This window comes from Camelus ferus, chromosome 11 (genome assembly GCF_009834535.1).
Source record: "Camelus ferus isolate YT-003-E chromosome 11, BCGSAC_Cfer_1.0, whole genome shotgun sequence".
Lineage (NCBI taxonomy): Eukaryota > Metazoa > Chordata > Mammalia > Artiodactyla > Camelidae > Camelus > Camelus ferus.
The window spans coordinates 64,480,144-64,503,746 of record NC_045706.1 but is presented as its reverse complement, the minus strand read 5'-3'; the positions used below and the strand labels follow the sequence as shown (position 1 = coordinate 64,503,746).

General features: G+C 54.9%; 1 protein-coding gene and 1 non-coding gene across 3 annotated transcripts in view; both read left to right on the top strand.

The window, feature by feature from the left end:
• The first annotated feature begins 2,447 nt into the window (after positions 1 to 2,447).
• TRNAD-AUC lies at positions 2,448 to 2,519 on the top strand. The gene has a single exon. It is a non-coding gene; the product is annotated as a tRNA-Asp (tRNA).
• A 12,483-nt stretch (positions 2,520 to 15,002) lies between these two features.
• Positions 15,003 to 23,603, top strand: part of RET (ret proto-oncogene) — a 73,280-nt gene continuing 64,679 nt past the window's right edge. For both annotated transcript variants that reach the window (XM_032491770.1, XM_032491769.1), the window contains exon 1: positions 15,003 to 15,273. In XM_032491770.1, coding sequence (XP_032347661.1) covers positions 15,207 to 15,273 — 67 coding nt within the window. In that variant the 5' untranslated portion in view covers positions 15,003 to 15,206. The remainder of the gene's footprint in view (positions 15,274 to 23,603) is intronic.

The window sequence follows — 23,603 nt, the reverse complement described above, 5'->3', positions numbered from 1 at the left end:
TGTTTATGTCCTGGCTGACAGTTCCAATGAAGGCGGAAGGTCTGGGCTGACAGCCAGCTCCAGAGACGGTCACGTGAGGGAGCCCTCGGGTGTTTCCAGCCCTGCCTGCAAGCCACCCTAAGCTAAGTCGACCGGAGCAGGGACAAGCTTCCCCATCTGAGCACTGTCCAAACTGCAGACTCACAAGCAAAAGGAATAAAGGGGATGAAGGTTGGGGAGGGATAAATTAGGGGTTGGGGATTAACAGACACACATTACTATATATTAAAATAGAAAAGCAACAAAGACCTACTGTATAGCACAGGAAACTATATTCAATTTCTTGTAATAACCTATAATGCAAAAGAATCTGAAAAAAAAATATATGTATATATGTATACATATAACTGAATCACTTTGCCATACACCTGAAACTAATATTATAAATCAAGTACACTTCAATAAAAAAAATGTTTAATAAAAATTGTTTAATTAATTTAAAAAAATTTTTTTGAAGAAATAATGGAATACTTTGTTACTCGGCCACAGACGATGGACGAGGGACCCTAGGTGACCCCTCTGTCCTCCCTGGGATTTGTCTGCTCAGGGGTGCAGCGCTCACTCACTCTGTGAATGACTGACTGAGGACATGGTTGGACACAGGGCTCCTCGTCCTGAGGGAGCTCCAATTGGTTTGGGTCTGAGAGAGCCACTCAAGAGGGTCGGCCATGTGTGGGAGGGGAGGTGCCTTATGCCTGGAAGCCCTGCCTGGAGGGGTTCCTATTTAATGAGAAATGTTTTCATGGTAGCAAAATGTTAGGTATTAGCCTTCAGAATTAGGTATATGGTCATTTTCCCAAAGTTGTGAGGTCTCTAAATCTTTCCTGCGAACCTACAGCCAGCTGAGTTCTGGCCTGCAGAGAAATTGCCTTTTTTAAGCCTCCACTGAAAGGCAGCACTAATGGGGCTGCCGTGAGAGCCAAAACTGGCACTGAGAAGGGCGGGTCAACGGGGCATCAAACAAACAACACGTGGAAATTCTCTGGAATAAGTTTCACCAAGGGGGGAATCTGTGCTTTTGTTCAAAATACATATTAAGTGATTACGCCTACACCAGTAGCACCCATGAGGTCTTTCCATTAGAATGACACTGCCCTGTTATTATGTAAGAGGACAAAGACACACTCAGTAGCCCGTTTCCTCCACCTCTGGCTGGATGGAGGCGCCATGGTTGGGTCATCATGGGGTTCCTGATCAAGGTCACTGCCAACAACGGGGACAGAAAACGTCACCTAGACAGCAGGCGATGTGGGCTCTGGCTCCTTCGTCCACTCTGTGCCTCTAACAGCCCACACATCCAGCAATTCTCTGACCTCGATCCCAGCAACCTAGGAACCAACATCCCCAAAGGGCCATCACCCCAGAAAGCCCCGGGCAGCCTTCCCCAACAGCATCTCCTCCTAACCTCTGAGTGTTAATAAATACATTACAATTTGCAGATCCATAAAACAAAACAAACTAAAAAAGTGAAAGCACACAAAAAAATCTGAAACACCAACACCTCCCCAAATTAAATAAAGACAAACTAAATGAAGAGTGCTCTAAGTTCATGACCACAACCTTCTTTACAGTCGGAATCAGTTTCCCATGGCTCCCACAGCAAAGTTCCACAGACTGGGAGGCTTACACAACAGTCCTTTATCATCTCACAGTCCTGGAGGCTGGAAGTCCAAAATCAAGGTCAGCTCCTCCGAGGGCCGTGACGGAAGGTTCTGTTCGAGGCCTCTCTCCTCAGCTCCTGTCACTTCATGTCATCTTCCCTCTGTGCATGTCTCTGTCCAAATTTCCCCTTTTTATAAGGACACCAGGCCTATGTGATTAGGGCCCACCCCAAAGACCTCATTTTAACTTGATTACATCTGTAAAGACCCCATCTCCAAATAAACTCACATTCTGGGGCACTAGGGGTTCAGATGCCAACAAATGGGTTTGGGGGAACATAATTCAACACATAATACAATGAAAAGGATACTATTTGGGCTTATGTTTACCTCCTTAGTAAGATTCAGGATGACTCTGTGGTAGCCCAGACCAGCATCATGGGAGACTCTGGAGCAGGCACAGGGCAATGCCCTGGGGCCAGGAGGCCTGCTTTGCTCTGTGGCCTTGGCCAGTCTCTCTGAGGCCTCAGTTTCTCCATTTGTATCATGAGGCTTAGATTGAGTGGTCCCTTTGGGCCTTTCTTTCCCTGAGATTGCTCAAGGTCACTTGTCCCTGGCTTTAGGTCACATCAGACATAGAGGTCCGCCCTGGGTCTGCCCCGTGTGGGTGTGAGCAGCAGTGTGGTGGTCACATGGACACTTTGCCAGGCTGCTCAGGGTGAGTGGGGCCCAGAAAGTAGACATCAATAGGCCTCCCTGGGAAGGGCCAGGTTCTTGTGTCCAAAAACAGGGAATCGGGGCTGGGGGGATGGTATAGCTCAGTGGTACAGCAGGTGCCTATCAAGCACGAGGTCCTGGGTTCAATCCCCAGTGCCTCCACTAAAAATAAGTAAATAAATAAAAACCCAATTACCTCCTCCCCAAAACAAAATAATAAATTAAAATTTAAAATGTGAAGTTATTTAAAAAAAAAAAAAGAGAACAGGGAGCCAACCCTTCCCCAAAAGTTTCATCACTGCCAGCCCTGCAGGAATTTTCCTTGGGGGCTGTATGGTCAGAGCCCAGTAGAAGCAGAGGGCACACCAGAAGGGCAATGACTAGAGTTTAACCTAAGAGCAGAGGGCTGGGCAGGACATGGTAAGAGGCTGGTACAGTGGAGAACTGGTACCCCCTCCCCCTGGCAGCAGCCGGAACTCCAGGCCTGGTAGAGAGCTTGGGAGAGGGACAGTGGGGGCTTCGCAGGGAGGGACGGGGGGATAAACACCTTGTCTTCCTCACGTTGGTCTCCTCCAGGGCCTCCATATCAAGAGGCAGATAACAAGGTAGTCCTCTGTCCCCCAGGAGCAGATCCAAGAAGGGTGGAGAGCAGGGAGCCAGCCAGGGGCAGATGCCTCCACAGGAGGCCGGAGCCTGGCTGGCCCTGACACTGGCCTGCCCACCCCACTGTCCACCCCCGCCCATGTGTGGCTTGTGCGCAGCAGGGCAGAACTGAGCAAGCACGGCCCTCACCACGGAGGCATGAGGATAACTCACCACTCACCTGGCACAGCAGGAAGGCCAGACGTGCAGCTGTGATGAGGCCCATTTGCTTCCATGCACGAGCCCAGACTTGAAGCTCCCTGCAGAGAAACACCCTTGGGGCTGGCCAGCAAAGGCTTGAACTTAGCATCTCTTTGACTGAAACAGCGGATCGTAAGTTTGAGATGGTGGGAATAAATAGCTGTATAGCCATGTTTCACCCTAAACCAAGAGTCTGGAGCAGTAATTGTTCACCAAGATAGATGTGCGATTGATTATGGTCAGGAGGTTCTCCCAAGCCCAGCTCCCAGCACAGGAGTCGTGGGGCCCACTGCTCTGGTCTCCAGCAGCACCTGGCCCAGCCTGCCCCACCCTCTTCTCCCCTGGCCGCCTCCTGTACCCCGGAGGGGTAGGGCACAGGGGTGAGATGGCCTTCTGGCCCAAGCCTCCAGAAACCCATCAGCCACATGCCTGGAGCTCACCAGGGAGTATAGGAAGGGGAAGAAAGGAGAGTAAGTGGCTCAGATGGGCTCCCTGCTCCAAGCAGCTTCCAGGGCAGCCTGTGTGCCCCCCTCAGCTCCCCTCCCCAGCCTCATGGGCAGACACAGCCAGTGGCCCCATTTCTCATCCTTATCGATTATGCCTGCAGCAGCCTGCAGCACAGAATGTAAATCATCGTCCCAGGGGTATTTAACCCAGGGAGGGTTAGTTGAAGGTGGCATCCCTTATAAGTCCTGCATCTGATGTTTTTATATTAATTCCTATAGTGGCCAGATTAATTTTTATTCCACTGACTGTTATCTCTTCTTCATTGACTAGGAGACATTTCTGAGCAGTGCATATCGCGTTGGGTATCAGTCATTTAGTGGGGTGCTTCCTTTGGTTGCAAGGTTTTTCATTAATGAAAAAGGAATGAAAATTTCTTTGCTCCAAAGACTCAGTCTTTGAAAATAACAACGCACAGGACAGCCAGAGTGACTGCCGCCACTGCCATCGCCAGCTATGTGCACTGTCTGGAGGGGCCTGTGAGCCCCCAATTGTGGTCACAGGATCCCCTGGCCCCCCCCTCTTCCCTTAGCTTCCCCAGGTCTCCCTTGGCCATAAACAATTCCTGAGTCAGCCTTTACCAAGTGACCATGACTTGGCAGAGACCAGGCACCCTAGGGCTGAGCACACAGTCCCCAGGATGATGGCAATAGCCATCTTGCTCAGCAGACGAGGGAAATGCGTCTGCTATAGACACCCTGAGTTCAGTACCATGCAAGGGTTGAGTCACAGATTGCAGTTGAATCCAGCCCAATCACAGAATTGACCACCCCTTTACCTCCACCCCAGTGGACTCCAAATCATCTATGTCTCCCATGAGGGACCCAGCTGAAGGAATAGGTGTTAGGAAGAGACAGCTGTCTGCAGACACAGGTGGGTCCCCGCAGAGGTGCATGACAGGCATGTTCTGGCTAGGCTCCCAGCAAAGCCAGGACTGTGGGCATAAGCCAGTGGTGGTTGGAGGCTGGGAACAAGGGGGAGATGCAGAGGAGGAGGGGGACAGGGTGGGCTGGTAGGAGGGTGAAGTGGGCGCTTTCCACCTTGAAACTCTTACCCACGTCGCTCTCATCCCACGAAGCTCTGGGTAGTCAGTCCCTCAGTTTAGGCTCGAGACCAGTGGCACCAGCAGCCCCTGGGAATTGGTTCTGAGTGCAGTTTGTCGCCCCACCCCACACCCAAAGTCAGAGCCGGGCAGGCAGGCTCACATTGGCTTGCACCTTGGGGACATTGCCTGTAAAATGAGATGCTGCTCTGACCCAGGCAGGGGCTATGAACTTGAATGAGTTAGAAGCTCCAGTCCAAGGCTACCCATAGGTAGATTCTCACTTGTACCCACCCAGGGCCTGCCTCCTTTTCTAGGAGATACGATTCAGGCCGCAAAGATTTGCTTCCCAAAGCAACCTCCCTCGGCCTCTCTTCTAGGGGTCAGACATGCATAATTAAACCCCAAACCTTTAGGATTTTGAGAATGCTGATAAATTCCAGATGCAAATGATAATTTACAAATGGTCATTTGTAGCCAGTCAAACCCCCTCCCAGCCTGGGTATCCACTTGGGCAATAAAGTAGGTCATTCCTTCCTGCCCCTATCCAGGCAAGGTCACGAGAGCCCCCAAGGATGATGCGTAGTTTATGGGCTGCTTTCAGTTTGTGGGCAGCTGCTTCCAAGACAACTGTGAAAAGACAAAAAAAAAGGTAGTTGTGAATGATGTTAAGAAATCATCGGTATCCAAGTGTCTGGAACCAGCAGGGAAGTAATTATGAGGCAAGAGGGAAGCTTTAGAAGATCACAGGTGTTTCATCCAAACGTTTATTACGCATCTATGAGGGGAAATTCTAATGAGTTTGTTGGCAAATCTCAGGGCTGAGGAAGTGAGTTAGAGTCTGGGGTGGGTGGGGGGAGTGCACCCAGGTCCCTGCTCAGTTCTGGCCTCTTAGCATCCACCTCCTCATTTATTCACTGCCTGACACAGCCCCAGATAAAACGAGCAGGACCTGGAGTGGAGTCTGGGGCAAGGTGAGAGTCTGAGAAAGGCCCCTGAGGGCCAAGGGGTGGGAGACAGAGGGGCAGGCTGGGAAGGCAGAAAATCCACAGAAATGGAGAAACCGTGGTTGAGTTTCTCAGTTACAGCAGCTAGAGCAGTTGAAAATGTGGTTCCAGGTGTCCTCAGAAGTCACCTAAGGGAAACAAGAGGACCCTCCCTGCAATCGATGTGGAATCCTGGCATATTGATTGATTAGAACATTTCTCCTGCCCCAGAAGATGTCCTGTCTGGAGAACAGCACAGACACAACTGTCTCTTCTCTCCTGCCCCCACCAGACCCCCACCCCCAGCACTCATCTCACACCTGTGCTGGGAGAGGGCCTGCCTGAGCACTTGGAGCCCGCATCACCACCAAGTTCACATGGGCGTCATCTCAGTTCCATCTGTGTGTTTTCTGTGAGCCAGTTCCTGGGTCTCAGTGGGCCCCTCCAGGTCCCATGTGTCCCTGGCCCACCCACACCCACTATGCTGGAAAGACAAGCCCAAGGTCAGCCCACCTTGGCCAGCGGACCTCCCCACATGGCCCAGAGCCACAGCGCAGACAACATGGGGAGTAGTTCTTCCATGCTGGCCTCATTCGGGGATGGGTTGCAATTCGAAGAGGGCATTCACTCTTTCACAACGCAGCTCCTGTCTTGGGGGCAGGGCAAGGGCTGAGAGCAGCGCAGCACACACAGGGTAGTGAAACCTGTCACAAGTGTGGCTGCTTGGTGTCCAAGCCAGAGCCAGGCCGAGGGCACCCTGAGATCATGTGGCAGAGCCCAGGATGGGCAGGTGGAAGCTTGTCTCTAAGCCGGAAGGAAGAAGCATCCAGACATGATCATATCTGACCTTCTCCCTGTGTCTCCTCTCTCTGGCATAGGGCCCGCGGTGAGCTCAGCTCCTTTGCACTCCTGGGCTTCAGTGTGGGGAACTTTGTAATGTTTCCAATCCACAGAAAATTGCCAAACTCTGGAGGCCTGAGGGGGTCCCACGTCCTCCACACAGAGCCCTTCTCATCCCTGAGGACCAGCCATCAGTCTTCTCTGGGTGGAGGGGATTGGGAAGAGGAGGGGGGGCACTGCTCTGAGCAAGGAGGCTGCATCTAAGCTTCTAAATCAGCTTCCTGAGAGACCCTGCCATCCCCCACCCCCACTGGCTAGAGCATTGAGGTCTTAGGAACCTTCCAGAGCATTCCTCAGCTGAGCAATCCCAGCCCAGGGCCAATCTCCGGAGAACCTAGAGAAAGAGAAGTTCTCCTCACAGAGGATCCTTGTAATCTTTCTGTTAAAGGGCCGGAGAGGAGAGAAGGATCCTGTGCTTTTAAGAGAAAGTCTCTCAACAAAGCACTTCCTGATGCTCGTCTGACACTAAAAACCTATTAAAGTCATAAACCTCTTCTGCAGAACGTGTCTCAAAAATGTATTTACCTAAAGGGCATCTGTGTTTGGTCTCAAACTCAACCACTCCAAATGTCGGGCCCCAGATGATTTATTTGGGGCACCTCGTTCCCTCCCTGCAAGTTGTTTGTGCCTTTGCCCACGTGTCCTCTCGGCCACAAGGGCCATTTCTCATAGCAGGTCATCTGACCAGCACTCTAAACCCCCACTAGTCCCCACACAGAGGGCTGGGAGATAACTCCAGCTCAGCCAGACCAGGAGGCACACTGGGCCCCCTTGGGAGTGCCTAGATGGAGCATTTGAGCACGGGCTGGGAAGGGAGGTACCATGGAGCCAAGACTTCTGAGTGATGAAGAGTCGTTGAACAACAGAAGGGTCCAGGAGGAGGCAGGAAGAGCTTTCCAGGCAGAAGGAACAGCCGCTGGAGGTCAGCAACCCAGAGAGCACCTGGGGAGTCTGGGGCCATTGGAGGTCAGGTGGCTTGGGAGCAGAGGGCGAGGGCTCTGGAGAGGGGCCAGGTGCTGAGCTCCCCGCACTAGCGAGCAGGCCCTTGGGTCTTAGGCTGCTGCACGGCGTCCCCTGGCAGCCCTTCATCACCACATCTTAATATGCACGAACTCATCAGCCCTTTTCCAAAGAGGCCCCAGAGAGCAGGGCCCTGCAGCCTTCACCACACCAGCCAGCAGGAGGCAGGGGTTTCAGGAGGCGTGGGCAGGCTTGGGGCTAGGCCCAGAGGGAAACAGAAGATGCCCCATAGCAAGAGCGCATGCCCAGAGTGAACCCCAGCCACGCCGCCATTCTCCACTCTCTTCAGGGGCGCTATGGCATCTTCAAACCACCAGGAAAGCGAGTGGAAGCTGCTGGATCAGAGAGCCCACTGGGGAGGGCGACCCAGCAGGCTCTGGTTTCTCTGCTCTCATTCCAGTAGGGGTGGGGTGGGGTTTGGGCGAGAAGCCTGCCCAGCCCCCGGGATCCCCAGGGAGAGGCTGGGGAGGTGTTTCTTAGAGCTTCAGTGCCCAGTAAATACACCAGCCACTTATGACTACTTAATTTTACATTACTATAAATTCAGTAAAATTAAAAATTTAGTTCCTCAGTCACACTAGCCACATTTCAAGTGCTCAAGAGCCATACTTGGCTAGTGGCCATCACATCGGAGAGTGCGGAATGGGAAGTTACTACCATTGCAGAAAGTTCCACTGGACAGCACTGTTCTAGGGGATGAAGGCCAGGCTGGCAAACTTCTCAGCAAGCAGGGAGGGGCCCCATCTGGCCTGTATAAGCGGCCTGCAGCAAGGCTGGGAGCCCCAGCTAGACCTAGGCTCAGGTAGTGACCTTAGGGAGATGCTGGAGAGGAAGCAATGAGGGCACCCTTGATCTTCTTGAGATCAGGAGCCCCCCTACCCCTGGGGGCTTGAAATAGCTGAGTAAGGTCTTCTGGGGCATTTGCAGGGTCGGGGGCGGGGAAATGGGGAGAGGGAGACAAGTAAGTGCCCTATTGCTCTTGTCTGTCTGCAAACACTGGGGGCTGGGGGAGCCTCCCAGGCTACGCCCTCAAACTCTGTGCCTTCCCACAGGGGGTTGCTGGCCCCCTTCTCCCAGACCCCTCCAGTTCACAGCACACCGCCTCAGCACCCGCAGGCCTGAGATGGATGTAGAAGTTGCATGCTGTGCCTGGAGCTGCAGCCCAACCCATCCTGGGCAAGGAGACTTTGGAAGCCATTACAGGGCATTAAGTCAATGAACTTCCTACTTGTCAGCATGCTGAGAGCACAGCAGGTTTTTTCAGCTCCAAAAGACTGCCCAGGCCAGAGTGCTCACTTTGCAGATTCTGCCGGCTATAATCCTCTCAGCGATCAGAGTAGCAGCTTCCAGAGGGGTGAGGATGTCCAGGAGATGCTCTCATGGGGAGACAAAAGACAGCCCCTCCTCTCTGCAGGGGCCTCATTCCAAGTGTAGGAAACTCCAGGGCCCGTCCTGTCCCCTCCCTGCTCCCTGTGGGCAGCACTGACCCCACAGCTCCGTCTTCTTTGCCCAAAGTCAGTTTCCCTGGGCATCCAGCCCTGACAGGGCCCTGCCCTGGGTCCCTCCCCACCTGGGGTCACTTTCCAAGGCAGTGCATATGTGCCTTCTGTGTTGGTGACTGTGAGAAACACCACAAAAGTAAGGTCTTCGTTGAGTTCACTGTAATGTCTCCCTCGCTGAAAATTGTGCCTGGAATACAGTAAGCACCCAGCAAATGTTTGTTAAATAAACGAGCTTTTGCAAGAGGAAGCGTGAATGGGAATGTGCAGCTCGGATGACAGATAGAGCGAAATATGAGTTTTAGCAAAAACAAGTCTCCACTTTATGCTAGTTGATCGTTTTAGGGTCCATGGCTGGAAAGGGATGTTTGGGGCCCCTTCCTGTGGACACTCATTAAGCATCCTTCCCCAAAGCGGGGCTTCCAGCTCACACCTCCCTGATTTTGTGATTCAGCCCTCCCACAGCACATGCTACCTGCCACCAGTTTTGTTTTGTTCTGTTTTTTCACTGTGGGCCATAGACCGAATAGAGAAGCATCATCCATCTTCCCTGAAGGTTTCGCCGTTTCAGCTTGAAACCGGAGAAGTCGTAAATAGGTTTTGCGATGGCAAAGGTAAGCTTAATTTTTCACCCACCTCTAGCTAATAACCAATGGGGAGGTCCATCTTGGCTTCCACAAGCAAAAAGGAAAAGAAAAGGCTGCCTAGTGACAGGATAATTTGTCAGAAAGTTATGAGTGAGCACCAGCAGGGCAGTATAGGAAGTGTGTGTTGAATGATATGACACACTGGCTTCTAATTGCTGCTGCCTTTCTGATCAATAATACATGTTTTCAAAAAGCCTTCTGTTTGCATTTACACAATGGACTGTAACTACTGCAAAGGATCCATTAAGACCTATTTTAAAAAGTGCATTCGTAAAAACTTGTCTAAATCTGCATTACAAGGCAGATTATGAAACTGCCTTGGGAGATGTTTTTTCTAAAAAGCATTCAGGCTGTATCAGCTGGACTGGCCAATTCGAGCTCACTGAGCTCTCCATGGCTTGCTTGGGAGCCAGACTGGGCCTTCTCTTTGGTGTCCTTGATGCAAGAGGTGGGCACTGCCAAGCCTGAGGCCCCATCAGGTTTCGGTGGCCTCGGGCCAGCGGTACCCTTAGGCTGGGGACTGTGTGGGAGCAAAGCCCCCAATGCCTGGTGGGGCTTGAACATTAATCAACCCACCACTCCTCAGTGTGTAATTACACTCTCACATAAGCGCTGCTGCAGCAAAGAGGACTCTGGGGTTCCGGGGCTCTCTCTCCTTCCACTGAGAAAGCTGCAGGTCATGTGATGGGGGGTGGGGGGCAGGTGAGAGACAGGTTAGTAGGCTCTTGCAGGCCAGCCTCACTGGCTGCCATCCCCATACAGGGTGTGACTCCTTACCTATGTAAGTGGGAAGCCAGAGCTGAGGGAAGCAGACAGCTTGGCTTTAGAGACCACCAGCTTTCTGTGCTACCTTAGCAAGTGCCCGCTGACCCCTTTGGCCTCTTGGCCTCAGCCTCTACAGTGGATGACAATCAGTGATAATGATGACAGCTCATACTGACTGCCGAGGACTGACTTGTCCTCGGGCACTTGGGTGGATGGAACTCCACTTTGCTGAAGCCCAGACACACTGGGAACAAGCTGAGGTTACCCAGCCCAGAGACACAGCCGGGATACAAGCCAGAGCCCACCTGCAACCTTCACACCATACCACTAGCCTACCACCCACACAGCTCCTTGGACTTCAGAGGACCCTGAAAGAAGAGCAAGAAAGATGCTCACTTTCTAGGGAGCCAGAAACTCCTGCCAAATGCTTCATTTGAGCTGAGCCTCACATCACTGCCAGGCAGTCACTGTATTACTATTTCCACTTTACAGATGAAGACCCTGAGGCCTCATTGATGCAACTAGCTTGGTTCTTGCACTGAGGGAAAGGACTGGAGAAGAGATTCTTTCAGAGAAGGGAGAAAGGAGGTGGGGAAGAAGGAGAAAGGGAGAGCGGAGGAAGTAAGGGAGGAAAGAGAGGTGGGGCAGGAAATGCAGAGGAGAAAAACTGGCTCCACTCAGGTACCAGCTCCTTGTCAGGCCCAAGGGAAGAGCCTCTCACCAGCCAGGCTGAGGCCCTGTCTGCAAACACCAGCTGTGCATATGAGGTACAGAGTTACATGAAGAGCACCCCTGGGCCACCCCTTGGGAGCCCAGCCTGGCGTATCGTGAGTGTGTTATGGGGATAGCATATTTGACACTGGAGGGGCAGGGAGCCCCACTGTGGGGCCCTGAGAGCCAGCTGGTGGGCATTGGCTGCCCTTGCAGCTGTTCCTGGAGGACGGCAAGCCATGGGGGACAAGGAAGGGCAGGTGACAGACCTGCCTCCACCTCAACACCCCACTGAAGCAGCAGAGTGCAGTGGTAGGTACAATTATTACCCCCATTTACAGAGGGGAGACTGAGGCACTGAGCAGTCAGCTAACAGCATGCAGTCAGCCTCAAAGTCTGTGCCTCCAGCCCCTGCATCACACTGCCTGCAGGAGGGACTGAGACCCCTTCCCAAACCTGCTCTGACCACATCTGGCCCCAGGCAAGGGCCTGAAATGCCTCAATCAGTAGTTCCAGGAATGCCGCCTGGCCTTCCAGTGCCCCAATGACTGAGCTGTGCTTGCTCCTGACTGTTTCCCCTTCCCTGCAAGGCCCCCCAGGGCCAAGGTTTCCTGTCCCTGCACCCAGCCTCACTCCTAACGGCTGGCCTTCTTAGCACCATTGGACCCGCCTGGACCTCCCTAAGTCTCCACAGCTACCTGGGTCCATGGTCGCAGAGCATCCCGTCCCACCTCCTACCCCCAGCAGCAGCTCCACCCAACCTGGGCAAGCCTGCTGGGATCCACGTCTACACTGGCTTTGACCTCCATGCTCCCTTCCTTGTGCTGTGTTTTTGGGCCAGACCCAAGGGGCTCCAGGGAGGCCTCACCTGATCAGAAGCAAGGAACATTGCAGGGACAACATGTGAGCCACCTGCCCACTGAGCTGTGTACCCTGTGCTGGGGGCTAGACCTTACACACACTATTTTGGTCATTCCTCACAGTCATGGGAGGGATGGGGACTATTTCAGCCTCTATTTTACAGAAGACAAAGCAGAGGTTCAGAGAGGTAAAGTGACTGGTACAATGTCACTTTACTAGAAGTGACAAAATTCAAACTCAGGTCTGACTCACTCCAAAGCATCACAATCTTTTGGGGAACTTTTTTTTAATGTGGACTTTTATGGAAGTGAGACCCAGGAATCTAACATATTGATAAAAGACGGGAGCACTGATAGCACTGTGATGTGCCCCCACCCCAGCTCCCAGAGAGCTTCTCATTGCCTGTGGGAGCCCACACACCTCAACAGTGTGGTCAGGGCAAGGCTAAGGCTAGAGCCAAGTCTTCAGCCTGGGCAAGGATGGCTATGATTTATTGAGCAGTTACTGTGTGCCTGGCACTGAGCTCTACCCTCACATGTACTCCCTTTTCATCCTCACTCTTCCTTCCAAGAAACTGAGACTCAGAGAGGCATGACTAGGGGAAGCCAAGACAGGGAGCAAGAAACTGCTTTAGACTGTCTTGTGTAACTGTCCCGGAGCGCCTAGGACAAAGAGAAGTAAAGAAAGGGGCCTCCCAGGAATCACAGACTGGCACCTTCGGATTCTACCCCAGCTTGGTCTCTGAACTCCACTTGTAAGGCCACATCCATTTCCTCCAGGGTGAGGAAGCTCCTTCCTGCTGCCTGATGTTCTGGATCTTGAGCCAGTGTCTAAGCCCAGGCAGGGCAGAGTCACTCCCCTCCCTGTAGTTCCCAGGCCAGCAAGCCCAGTGCTCTCTGTGCTCTCCTGAATGTCCCCTGATCAGGTCTCTAGGCATGCACGTGGGGAAGGGTATACACCCACATCCATGTATGTGAACACAGGTGCACACACTTACAGGGGTACACATATAAGGGTCCCCAAACCTTTTCCTAAGAAGATGGCAATGCCCCCACCATAGTGTCAGATGTCCACTCAAGACCCCCAAGGGTGGTGGTGGAGAGAGGGTGGAAGAGCCCAAGGGGACCCAGGCAGGAGCACAATCTCCATTGGGCCCTTGAGGCAATTACACAGCACAACCAGACATCCAGCCTGTCCAGTGTCAGCCAAAGCCTGGCCAGGGTAGTCCCTGGGAGGCACAAGGGTGGGGCTGGCTGGAAGAATGGGCCAGGCCACTCTTCTTCCTTCTGCATCCTCTTGCCATAGGAGCCTGTTTGTAACAAAGAAGTTCCCCTCAGGCTCTCCTTTCCTACTCAGGCCCCTTCCTTGTTCATAGGTCTGAATGTGCAGCCTTGGTAGATATTATTAGCACCAGAGGCAGGGCCTGTCTACACCCAAGGGAGCCCACCCTGGCCAACTCCAGCCCCATAAATCCAAGGGCCTGAAACCCCAAAAGTGTAAGGCAGGCAACACAAGGTCCAATGGCCGCAGGGTGGCTCTCCTGAGCTGGTAGCACTGTGCCCTGGCCTCCCGCCAGCAGGCTGGCTCTGAACATCTCAGCTGGCAGAGCCCCCAGCCAGCCTGTCTTGGCAGCTCCTCCTCCTGCCTGCCAGGGTGACTTCACTTTGACTTCATATCTGCAGAGTGATGTGCACAGCTCTTATTCATCCCTGAGCTCAGCCAGGCAAGAGGGTGGGGCGCTGTGCACAGCAGGAAGAAGAGGCACTGAAGTAGGAGCATCCCAGGCCTAGGTGCCCTGGACCCTCCCACCCCAAGAACCCATGGGCTTCTCTGCCTCTGTGCCTAGGTGGCCTGCCAGACCTTCAGAGGCAGCTGGGGGCAGGAGGAAAAGAGTGGACTGTTCCCATAGAGGCCTAGAACTCACTCACCTCCAACCTCACCCCAGGACGCCCCATGTTAGTCTTCCCTTTTTAGGACGGGATGTGTTTATGGGCATCATTTCTTAGGGCAAAAATTAAATCTTGGTCTCCAGTTCTTCCCTGTCACTTGCTCTGCTATCCCAGTCAGCCCCACGCCCTAAGAGTTCTTCTGTTTGGTGGGGAAGAGGGGGCACCCCATTCAAGCCTTCAAGACACCAGGGCAAGGTGTCTTTGAAAGATGCGCCCAGAGTCGGTTGCCTGCTCTCATTGGTTAGACCAGTCCTAAGAGAGGGGTTCACAAACTAGCTCTAGGACACCCCTAGGGAGACCGCAGGACATTGTAAGCCACATGCCAGGCTGGCCCCTGGAGTGCGCAGAAAGCGCTCCGGCTCTCCTTTCCTCTCCCGGCTCTTCCCCTCCTCTCGCCACCGGCCCCTAGAGAGGCCGCGCTCCCACCGCGCCTGCCTTCTCTGAGAAATGGCGGAGGATGCGCGCCGTGCCTGGAGCTCGGAGGCGAGGTGCCCGCCTAGTCTCCTTGTCCGCTCGGACCCCCAGCCATTCTGCCCAGACCTAGCACCCCCGCGTGGTTTCCCTGCCCTCTCTGGGCAGCGGGGAAGGTCGAAGCGCAGAAACCGTGAGCGGGCTCATAGGCTGAGAAAGAGTGATTGTGCCTGCGGAGATGCGCGGATTGAGGCTGCGGCTGGCAGGCAGGCACCCCGCGTCCCGCACCTCGCTGCTACTGCACCCCACCCGGCCCGCACCCCGCGATCAGCACCGGTCTCCTAACCCGCGCCCCGCGGGAGCCTCACTGGCACCGTCGGTGTGGGTACCCCCCGACCCGCCCTTACCCCCACACCCCGCCTGCACCCTGGCCCCGCCCGCCCCGCCCCCGCCCCGCCCCCCTCACCGCCCCGCCCCGCCCCTGCCCGCTCCTCGGGCGCAGCCCGCGCGCGCCCCACCTCAGTCCCGCGACCAGAGCCCGGTGCACAGCATCCTAGAGTACCCCTGAGCCCGCGCCCCGACGCTCTGCTCCGGCAGTGTCCGCCGAGTCCCCCGCGTCCCAGGCGGGCATGGGGCGGCCCGGCTGAGCGCCGCACCCCGCCACCGAGACCTCCAGTCCAAGTCACCATCCCTCTTGCTGCGGCCCCGGCGATGGCGAAGGTGACGGCCGTCGCCGTGGGGCTGCGGTTGCTGCTGCTGCTGCCGCTGCTCGGAGAAGGTGAGTCCTGCCGGGGACTGGTGCCCGCAGCTGCCGTGGCGAAGTTGGCGCCGCGCGCCGAGCGGCGGAGTGGACGCGTTCGGAAACGCCTTTCTGTTTGCGGCCGGCAGCGGGCTGCGCAGTTGCCGGCTGCCTGGGCTCGGCTGGGAGCGAGGTGGTGTGGCGGGCAGGGCGCCTCGGGCCCCAGGCTGGGCGGGTCTCGAGACAGAGCTGGACGCAGGTCGGAGCGGGATGCGGGCCAGGCGGCCAGGGTCGGTGCCCAGGGCCGGAGTCGCAGCCGCGCGCCCCAGCCTGGTTGCGCCTCTCACCGTAGCCACGTCTTGGAGCGAACCGAACGGATCTTGCCGTTTCGGTGCAAGTAGGGGAGGACGAGTGAGGTAGCTAGAAAGCTGGCGACTTGGGCAGTTCTGTTTCTGCAAAAGATTGCTCTGTCCTGGTTTTCTTTTAGCACTCCACGTCGGTGCATTCCTCCTCCAGCTCCGACGCCCTGACTCGTCGCGGTACGCGGAGAGGATCTGCTCTTTTTTTAAAAGATCGCTTTTCCCTTGCGCGTTTTTGCCGCCCTAGTCCTTAAAAAAGCAAAAACCCTGTGGTTTCTTAAGGATGCTGCCCTCGAGGGCCTGCTCAGGCTGACCCAGCGCAGCCGGCTGAGGGCTCGCCGTGGCTCCCGTCCCTCCGCAGCCTCAGAGTCCCACGCCGCTGCCAGGCGTGGGCACCTGAAGGTGTGGCCTTTGAGACCATTCGATGGCTCTGAGCCAACCTTTACTAAGCGCTTTTGACCATCTTGGAGTGGGCTAGGGCTGTGTGCCACCAGGGTCGGTGCTGGGAGGATTAGATGTGGCCTTGCAAAAGCTGGTCACCGCCCCCACCCCCAAACTGTCAGAATGAATGAACTCCAAGGCTGTGAATCTTTGACCCTCCTTGGCCATGAATTTTAGTTCCCCTTGAACTGTCCCTAACTTGATCCCTTTCTGAAGGGCTTATTTATACATCAAGTTTCCCTCCCAGAGAGAAGGAGCCGACCACCCTCCCTGACTCCTCACACAGGGCTTTCTCTCCCTGTGGCCTTTGGGATCGGAGGAGGCCGTAGTCCCCTGCTTCTAGCCTTTGGTCCTGCACAGACTCTGGGTTCACATGCCTGCCCAAGGCTTCGCTTGTGTGACTGGATCCTGGGCTCAAGAGACAGATGCCGAAGCCAGAATGGGTCTCCAATCCATCATAGGGAAGGCAGAGCAGAAACCCTTTCCTTGCACTGGGAAAGAATGGAGGAAAGAGTCTGTTTCCAGCATTGGGACTCTGAGGGTCACAGTGCTGTTAGGGGAAAGGCAGGAGGAGGTTGAATGCAGGGCAGAAGTAAACACAAACAAGGTGTTCTGAAGACCACTTGTAACTCTGGGTTGCAACTTTGTAGTTGGGGGTTGGGAGGTGTCATGTGTGCCTGAAGTCAGTATGGTTCCCCTGTGCCTCTCCACAGCCCTAGGCATAGCAAGGGTGCCAAGCAAGGCTGTGGGGGCCTGGACAAGGTTGGGGGGGTGGGGGTGTACTGTGAGGGTGGGCCTGTGACACTTGACAGGAATGCAGGAGAGCTTTTCCTCTCCCCGGACCCATGGAGTTGGGTGGTCAAAAAAAAAGGCTCTCCAATTCAGGGAAAGTGAGTCCCTGCCCTACCCACCCTTCCCTTGGGATGAGTGAGAAACCGCGACTAGAGGCACTAAGAGGGGAGAGGTGGTCCCGCAGTACCCAGGAGGAGGCAGCTAGGCCTCTGGAGAGGCCCGCAGGCACCCCTCACGGAGAAGCAATCCTGGAGCTGGGGAGCCTGCCTTTCAGTGAACCGCCCCAGACGGCTACCGGTGAGCCCTGCCAGGCTGGGAGCAGCTCGGCCTCCGGGCGCCCTCTTGTGGATGCAGCCCTTCAGTGGCTGGGCCTGTTGCCTGGGGGATGGGCTGGGTCTCAAGAGAATGAAAGCCTTCCCCTACTGGACCAGATACCTCCCCAAGACTGGAAGCTCCGTTCTGTGCTGGGGAACTGAGGGAGTAGGGTAAGGAGGCAGCCCAGATGAAGAGGCAGTGGCCTAGACTGGAAATGCAAGGGAGGGAACCGCCCTGCCTCAGGGCAGGCAGAGGTGGACCCAGGGATGCTCAGAGCAAGGTCATGAGACATCAGCAAACCCCAAGTCCTGCCCCCTCCACGCGTACACACCCTCATTGTGTGGGAGTGCACATGCCTTCAGAAAGAGGTGCCAGCCCAGACACAGACTCCCAGATCAGGGCAGGACTCCTCACTCACAGGCTGGTATCCATGCGTTCACATACACGCACGCACACACACATAGCCTTGAATCCATGCTCACACGCTCTCACACTCACTCTTGGTCATCACTAACACACACTCTGCCCTTTCTCAAGGATATGTGATCATGAGGCCAGTGGACACACATCCACTCACACAGCACAGCCTGTCCCCTCACACTCCACCCTCACCCAGGGAACCCAGCCCCTCTCTCTGCCACTCACACACACTGGAACCCCCGCCTGTATACCCCGGGACACCTGCCCTTCCCCGGTCACACTCAGGAGCACAGCCCATCAACCCTGGCTGTCCTTGAACCAGAGCTGAAGCACTTGCCTCTGAAAGTTGTTCTCAGAAGAGATTCTGGTCTTGTGCTGCTCCAGTGCAGGTAAAGGCATCCTGTTGCATGGATTAGGAGACTGAGTCCCAGCTTCTGGGGTTTCCCCAGAATGTCTCAGGCTGACCCCTCACCCAACGGCATCTCCTTGACCTTCTGCTGTTCCTCACCAGGCCTCACTCTCTCATCTTTCTGGCCTGGCTTCTTGGGTTCCATTTTGCTCAGCACCTTTGGCCATGGGGAAAGAAAGGCCTTCCCTCTGCCTGTGCACGCATCCTCTGGGCCTCTCAGTCCCTCTCACCCCAGGTACTGAAGAAGGGAAGATGGCCATCACTTAGGAGGCCCTCTCCCCAGGCTGTGGTTGGGCCTGGGTGTACCACCTCTTCGTGGACCAGCAGATGCTGGAGCAAGCCCTTCAGCCAGGAAGGCTGTTCTGCCGACTTCTTTCTGCCTCTTTTGGCCCCTCCTCTCTTTGACCAGGGACTCGTGGAAGACATGTCTTGCTTCACCAGGCTTACCTGGGCCCAGCCTTCTTTCTCCTCCACCCCAACCCACTAAGCGCGTCTGGCCTCTGGGAGCAGCCCTTGTCCCAGGCTGGCTGCTCTGGGCCCTAGCAGGGCCCAACCCACCCAGGGCCTGAGGGGCTGGGTCAGCTGGTGGGCTCCTAAGGGTGGGGTCTGTAAGCAGAGAGCAAATGGTGAAGTTTATTGAGACCATTGCTAAATTGCCTTTATTCTGCAGAATTGCTTTAGGGGTGGCTAAGTAAATCACTGTTTCCTCGGTGGTGTGAAGAAAATGGGATGCTGTCACCTAATAGGGAGCTAATGGCCATTTAGCCAGGGGAGGAGAAAACTAATGAAAAATGATGGTATCTGTTAAAATGGAGCCTGGGGTGCCAAGGGGAAGGGAGGGCCAGGAAGCTGCTGCCTCCCCTGAGGCCTTCCCCACTCTGTGACCTCAGCGAGGACTCCTTTCCATGGTCTCCTGGTCTGAACTGGAAGGTCTCCTGGTCTGAACTGGCCGATGCCGGCAGCAGCCAGCCCACAGGGGCCTCAGGGCCTGCCTGTCTTGGGCTGAGCATTACCTGTCTGCTGGCTCCCTGTATCCTCCTGAAATCCTGAGGGAAGTGGCCTTGTTTTCCCATTTCACAGGTAAGGAAACAGAGGCTCTCACAGCCTGTGGACTTGAGCCTCAGTTTAGTGACTTAGGAGAGGACTTAGTGACTCCTCGCCCCTGGTCTCCTCGCTTTCAGCAAGCCCCTTCTCTGGGCCAGTGGTGGGGACCAGGGGTTGGGCTGAGGAGGAGTCCTGAGAGGGGAAGGTGGCCCTGAGTTCACTCATCCACCAGTGACTACTCCTCAGGGCCCTGGGGACAGCCTGGCCCAGGTATGGGCAGCAAGTGTGGCTCTGTGCTCTGACACCTGAAACAGGAGCCCCTCTGGGGATCTTGGCTGGTTTCTCAGGCAGGACTGGCGCTTTCACTGGTATCTGGGAGTCTTGTGGGTCCAGGAACAGCCAGTAGGTGGGATCCTGCCAATCTGGCCCCAGGGGAGGGGGCAGTGTGTGCTGGGGCATGTGTGCTCTGGCGTGACAGGAAGAGGCCTCTGTGCTGGTGCTGTAGGCCAGGCGTGTGGTCCTTGGGTCCACTGTCTGGGGACGCAGAACCTGACAGAAACTACTGTGCTGGGGGGATGGAGCAGGGCTGGGCTTCAGGACACATGGGTACAGCTGTGTCTCCTTGTCCAGGACGGAGCCTTCCCAGGACAAAGCCTTCCTCCCCAGGGCTCCAGGACAGACTGGGAGAAGAAAGTGCCCATTTGGGCACCCAGGGAAAAAGGCAGAGTTGGAGAAGCCCCCCCCCCCCACCAGTGGCACTTCCTTCCCTCCTGTGGACGTGCCTACATTTCCACTGTGGACCCCCTCCCCCTTCCCGTGGGTGTCAGTCAGGGAGGACACTTCCTTGTGTAGGGGTCAAGCATGTCCTCCTCCTCCTCACCTCGGGGACTGTTTTTCTGAATGAGTGACTTAACAGTTAACAATAGCCGTCATAGTGATCAGCCCACAGACACTCCCCGAGGGACCCCCTGCTGCCAAGGAGCTTCTCCAGGGCTAGGGATGTAGGTGCTGAGACAACGGAAGGTCCCTTTGACCTCAGAGCTGTCCCCCGTAGGGAGAGATGGGCAGTAAAGGAAGCACAAAGTGGTCACTTGTCTTGAATGTGTGTGTGTGATTTCAGACCAGTGCATGGAAGCAGGCAGGCTGAGGGGCCAGGTGGGAGGGGATGGGGGGCAGCCAGGCAGGGAACATGACCCTCCTGGCTGTGGGCCACAAGCTATGACGGCAGCTGGGGGTCATCTGTCACCATCCCATTCCTTCCCTCCTTCTCATTTGCCTCCCTTGGGTCTTTGAGGTTCTGTCTTCCATGCTTCATGGGTGGGGGTGCTTCAGTCCCTGGAAGGCTGAGGGGTCAGTATGACTCAGATAGATCAGGCCCAGGATGTCCTTATGAGGGCCATGACCTGGTGGCCTGGGGAGGGCCCTCCTGTGGGCTTGAAGGGGTGAGAAGGCTCAGGCCTCCCAGAGCCCAGGTGGCTTTTCTCTCCCTTCCCGGGAGCAGCAGAGACTGGTAGCCCAGGGCCTGCCCATGTTCAGGGGATTGGGGGTGGCTGTGACTCCTGAGGCAGGGCTTCACCTCATCTCAGAGGGCCTTAGAGGATGGAGGCCTCTTCCAGTGGAAGCTCTAGGCCACCTGGGGGCCTCTGTGGATGGGCCCTCCTCCTGCCCTCCATCCCCACCTGGTCCTCCCACCATTCACCTTCCCTGAGCTTTGGGGCCAGACGAGGCCTGGGCTGCCATCAAGCTCTGGCCTCACAGCTTTGTAATTGTGGGAGCCTCTGGGAACCCTCTCAGAGCCCCCAAGGCTGGAGGCTGTGAAGCCACTGGCCCTCTGAGCTGTCCACTCTGAGACCCCAGGCAAGGTGGGGGTGGGGTGAGAGACGGCAGAGAGGCGCCACTTTTCACTTAGCTCCTCCCCCATTGGAGCCGATGCCCCCTAAAAAGCACGGATGTGGGGTCGATGACGCCAATGAGACCTTGAGGGGGGCAGTTCAAGCACCACCTGAGCCCTCAAGGAGAGCAGGTGACCAGCCATGAGCAAACACCTCTGTTTGCTTTTGTCCTGTGAGTGGTTCCACAGAGTTTAGCAGCCAGGGCACTGCTGCAGAAAGGTCACCTGTGCACCTGGCGGGGTGTGTGCCCACCTGGTGGTCCAGCTGGTGCACGCTCTCCATGACATCAGCGATGCCTCCTGGGGCTGGGCTAGGGCTGGGGCACTCTGGCAGGCAGGGATCAGTTCTGGAACCTGCTCAGGGGAGACCCCTGCAGACCTGGGTCCCGGGATCCTAGGCCCTCTCCCAGATTCAGAGGCTGCACCTTACCGCAGTCTTAAGCCTTCACTCTTCTGACGTGGGGTGCTCCTATCTAGGTTCTCCAGAGCCCAAGGCTCCAGAGAAGTGCCTGAGGGGCAGGGTGGCCAGGAGAGGGAGGCCAACCTCTGAGCTCTGCCCTGAGCACTGGCCCTGACCTGCTGTCTGATCTGAAAGGATTCTGCTGCTAAAACCATTAGAAAGCCCCGGGCAAGACAGTGGACATCAAAACTGATGCCAGCACCGCCCCACTCTGCATGCCTGTGGGATTGCCAGAAAATTCCAATGGTTCTCACTCTTTCAGAAAGGGGAAAAGAAACAATGTAAGTTCCTAAACTTTAACTAACAGCCTGGAAAATGCTTGGGAAGATACGTGTTCTGTGTGCCAGGACCTGAGAGTCGGGTGAGTGTGGGGGGCCACCTGGGGGTGCACAAAGTGATGATGGGAGTCTGAGTGGAGACGGGGAGTTTACTGAGTTTCTTCATCAAACTTTTCTGCCTCTGAAACAGCCAAATGCACAGAAACAGTGAAACGGTCAAAGACCCAGAAGCTGAGGGGCTGGTCCCAAGTGGGCTTTCTCCTTGCCTGCTCCCCCCATCCTGCCCTTCCAGCCTTGCCTGTGTGGCATCCACTGCTGTCTGCTCTCTTCCTCTGGGAAGGGGAAAGGATGGAGTCGGGAAGCAGGGCTCCTTCCCAGCCGCCACTGTAGCAATGAAGTGGGCGCTGCTGCCCTCGTGTCCTCAGCTGTGGAAGCAGAATTGCATGCACTTAGCACTGTGAGCAGTGCTTTGCCACATGGAACTGGTTGAGCCTGGTCGGATGGGCATCTGCAGGTGGTGTTTGCAGAAAACTCATCCAGCTGGACAGCAGATTGGTACCACAGAGCCTTGAAAAGTCTCCATCTCAGACCTACTTGAATCTGTTTTGCTTCCGCAGCCTCCCACCCACCTGTGTCTGTGAGGGCAGGAGAGGCTGTGTACTTGAGGGTAACAAGCCCCCAGTCTCTGTGTCCCAACACAGTGCATGTGTCTCCTGTCCCCACACCCCCAACCCATCAGCCACTACACGCCTAGTCATGTACACGGGGATGGGCACAGAACTCTGTGGAGCCAAGCCTGGAGGGGCCATGGCACTTTGCCCATGTCCACTGGAATCCAGTCACACGGTCCTTCTCTCTGCAGGAGAGGCTGGACTACAAAGGAGATCATGGTGCGGGGTGGGGCACACACTGGGGCACTTGCACACACTCCTGGGGGTCCCCTGTCTGGACTTGTGCCCCTGCACACAGCTCTTCCAGGTCAGCCTCTCCTGGTCAGTACAGCAGGGGTTTGTGTGGGGTCTAGCCACGGGGACAGGGGCAGAGAATGCAGTGGCAAATAATTACAATTCACTTTTTTGGGGGAGATAGAATTCACATCACATAAAAATCAACTGTTTTAAAGTGACCAATTCAGTGGCATTTAGTACATTCACAGTGTTGCATTGGCATCACCTCTGTGTAGTTCCAAAACACTTCCAGTCACCCCAGGAGGAAACCCCATGCCCATTAGACACTGCTGCCTATTCCCCGACCCTGGCCCTGGTAACTGCCATCCTGCATCTGTCCCTACGGACTTGTCCATTTTGGATAGTTAATATAAACTGACCTTTGTATCAGGCTCCTTTTACTTAGCTTGACATTTTCAAGGAACATCCACAATGTACATGTATTAGTACCTCATTCCTTTTTAAGGGTGAGTAATATTCTGTTTCATGTATATATCACATTTATTTATTCATTCATCCGTTGGTAGACATTTGGGTTGTTTACATCTTTTGGCTCTTGTGACTAATGCTGCTGTGAACATTGATGTGCAAATATCTGTTTGAGTCCCTGTTTTCAATTCTCTTAGGTGTATACCTTGGAGTGGAATTGCTGGGTCAAGCGGTAATTCCAAGTTTTATTTTTTTAAGGAGCTGATAGTCTGTTTTCCACAGCAACTGAAACATTTTACAGTCCCACCAGCAGTGTATGAGGGCTCCAATTTCATCACATTCTCACCAACACTTGTTATTTTTTGTTTATAGTTTTAAATTGTATCTTTCCTAGTGGATACAAAGTGATATCTCATGTGGTTTTGGTTTGCGTTTCCTTAATTATTAGTGATGTTGAGCACCTTTCAAGTGCTTATTGGCCATTTGTATCTTCTTTGGATTCAGATCCTTTGCTCAAGTTTTAATTGGGTGGGGTGTCTTTTTGTTGTGGGGATTACTTTGCTTTATCAAATCTCCACCAAGTG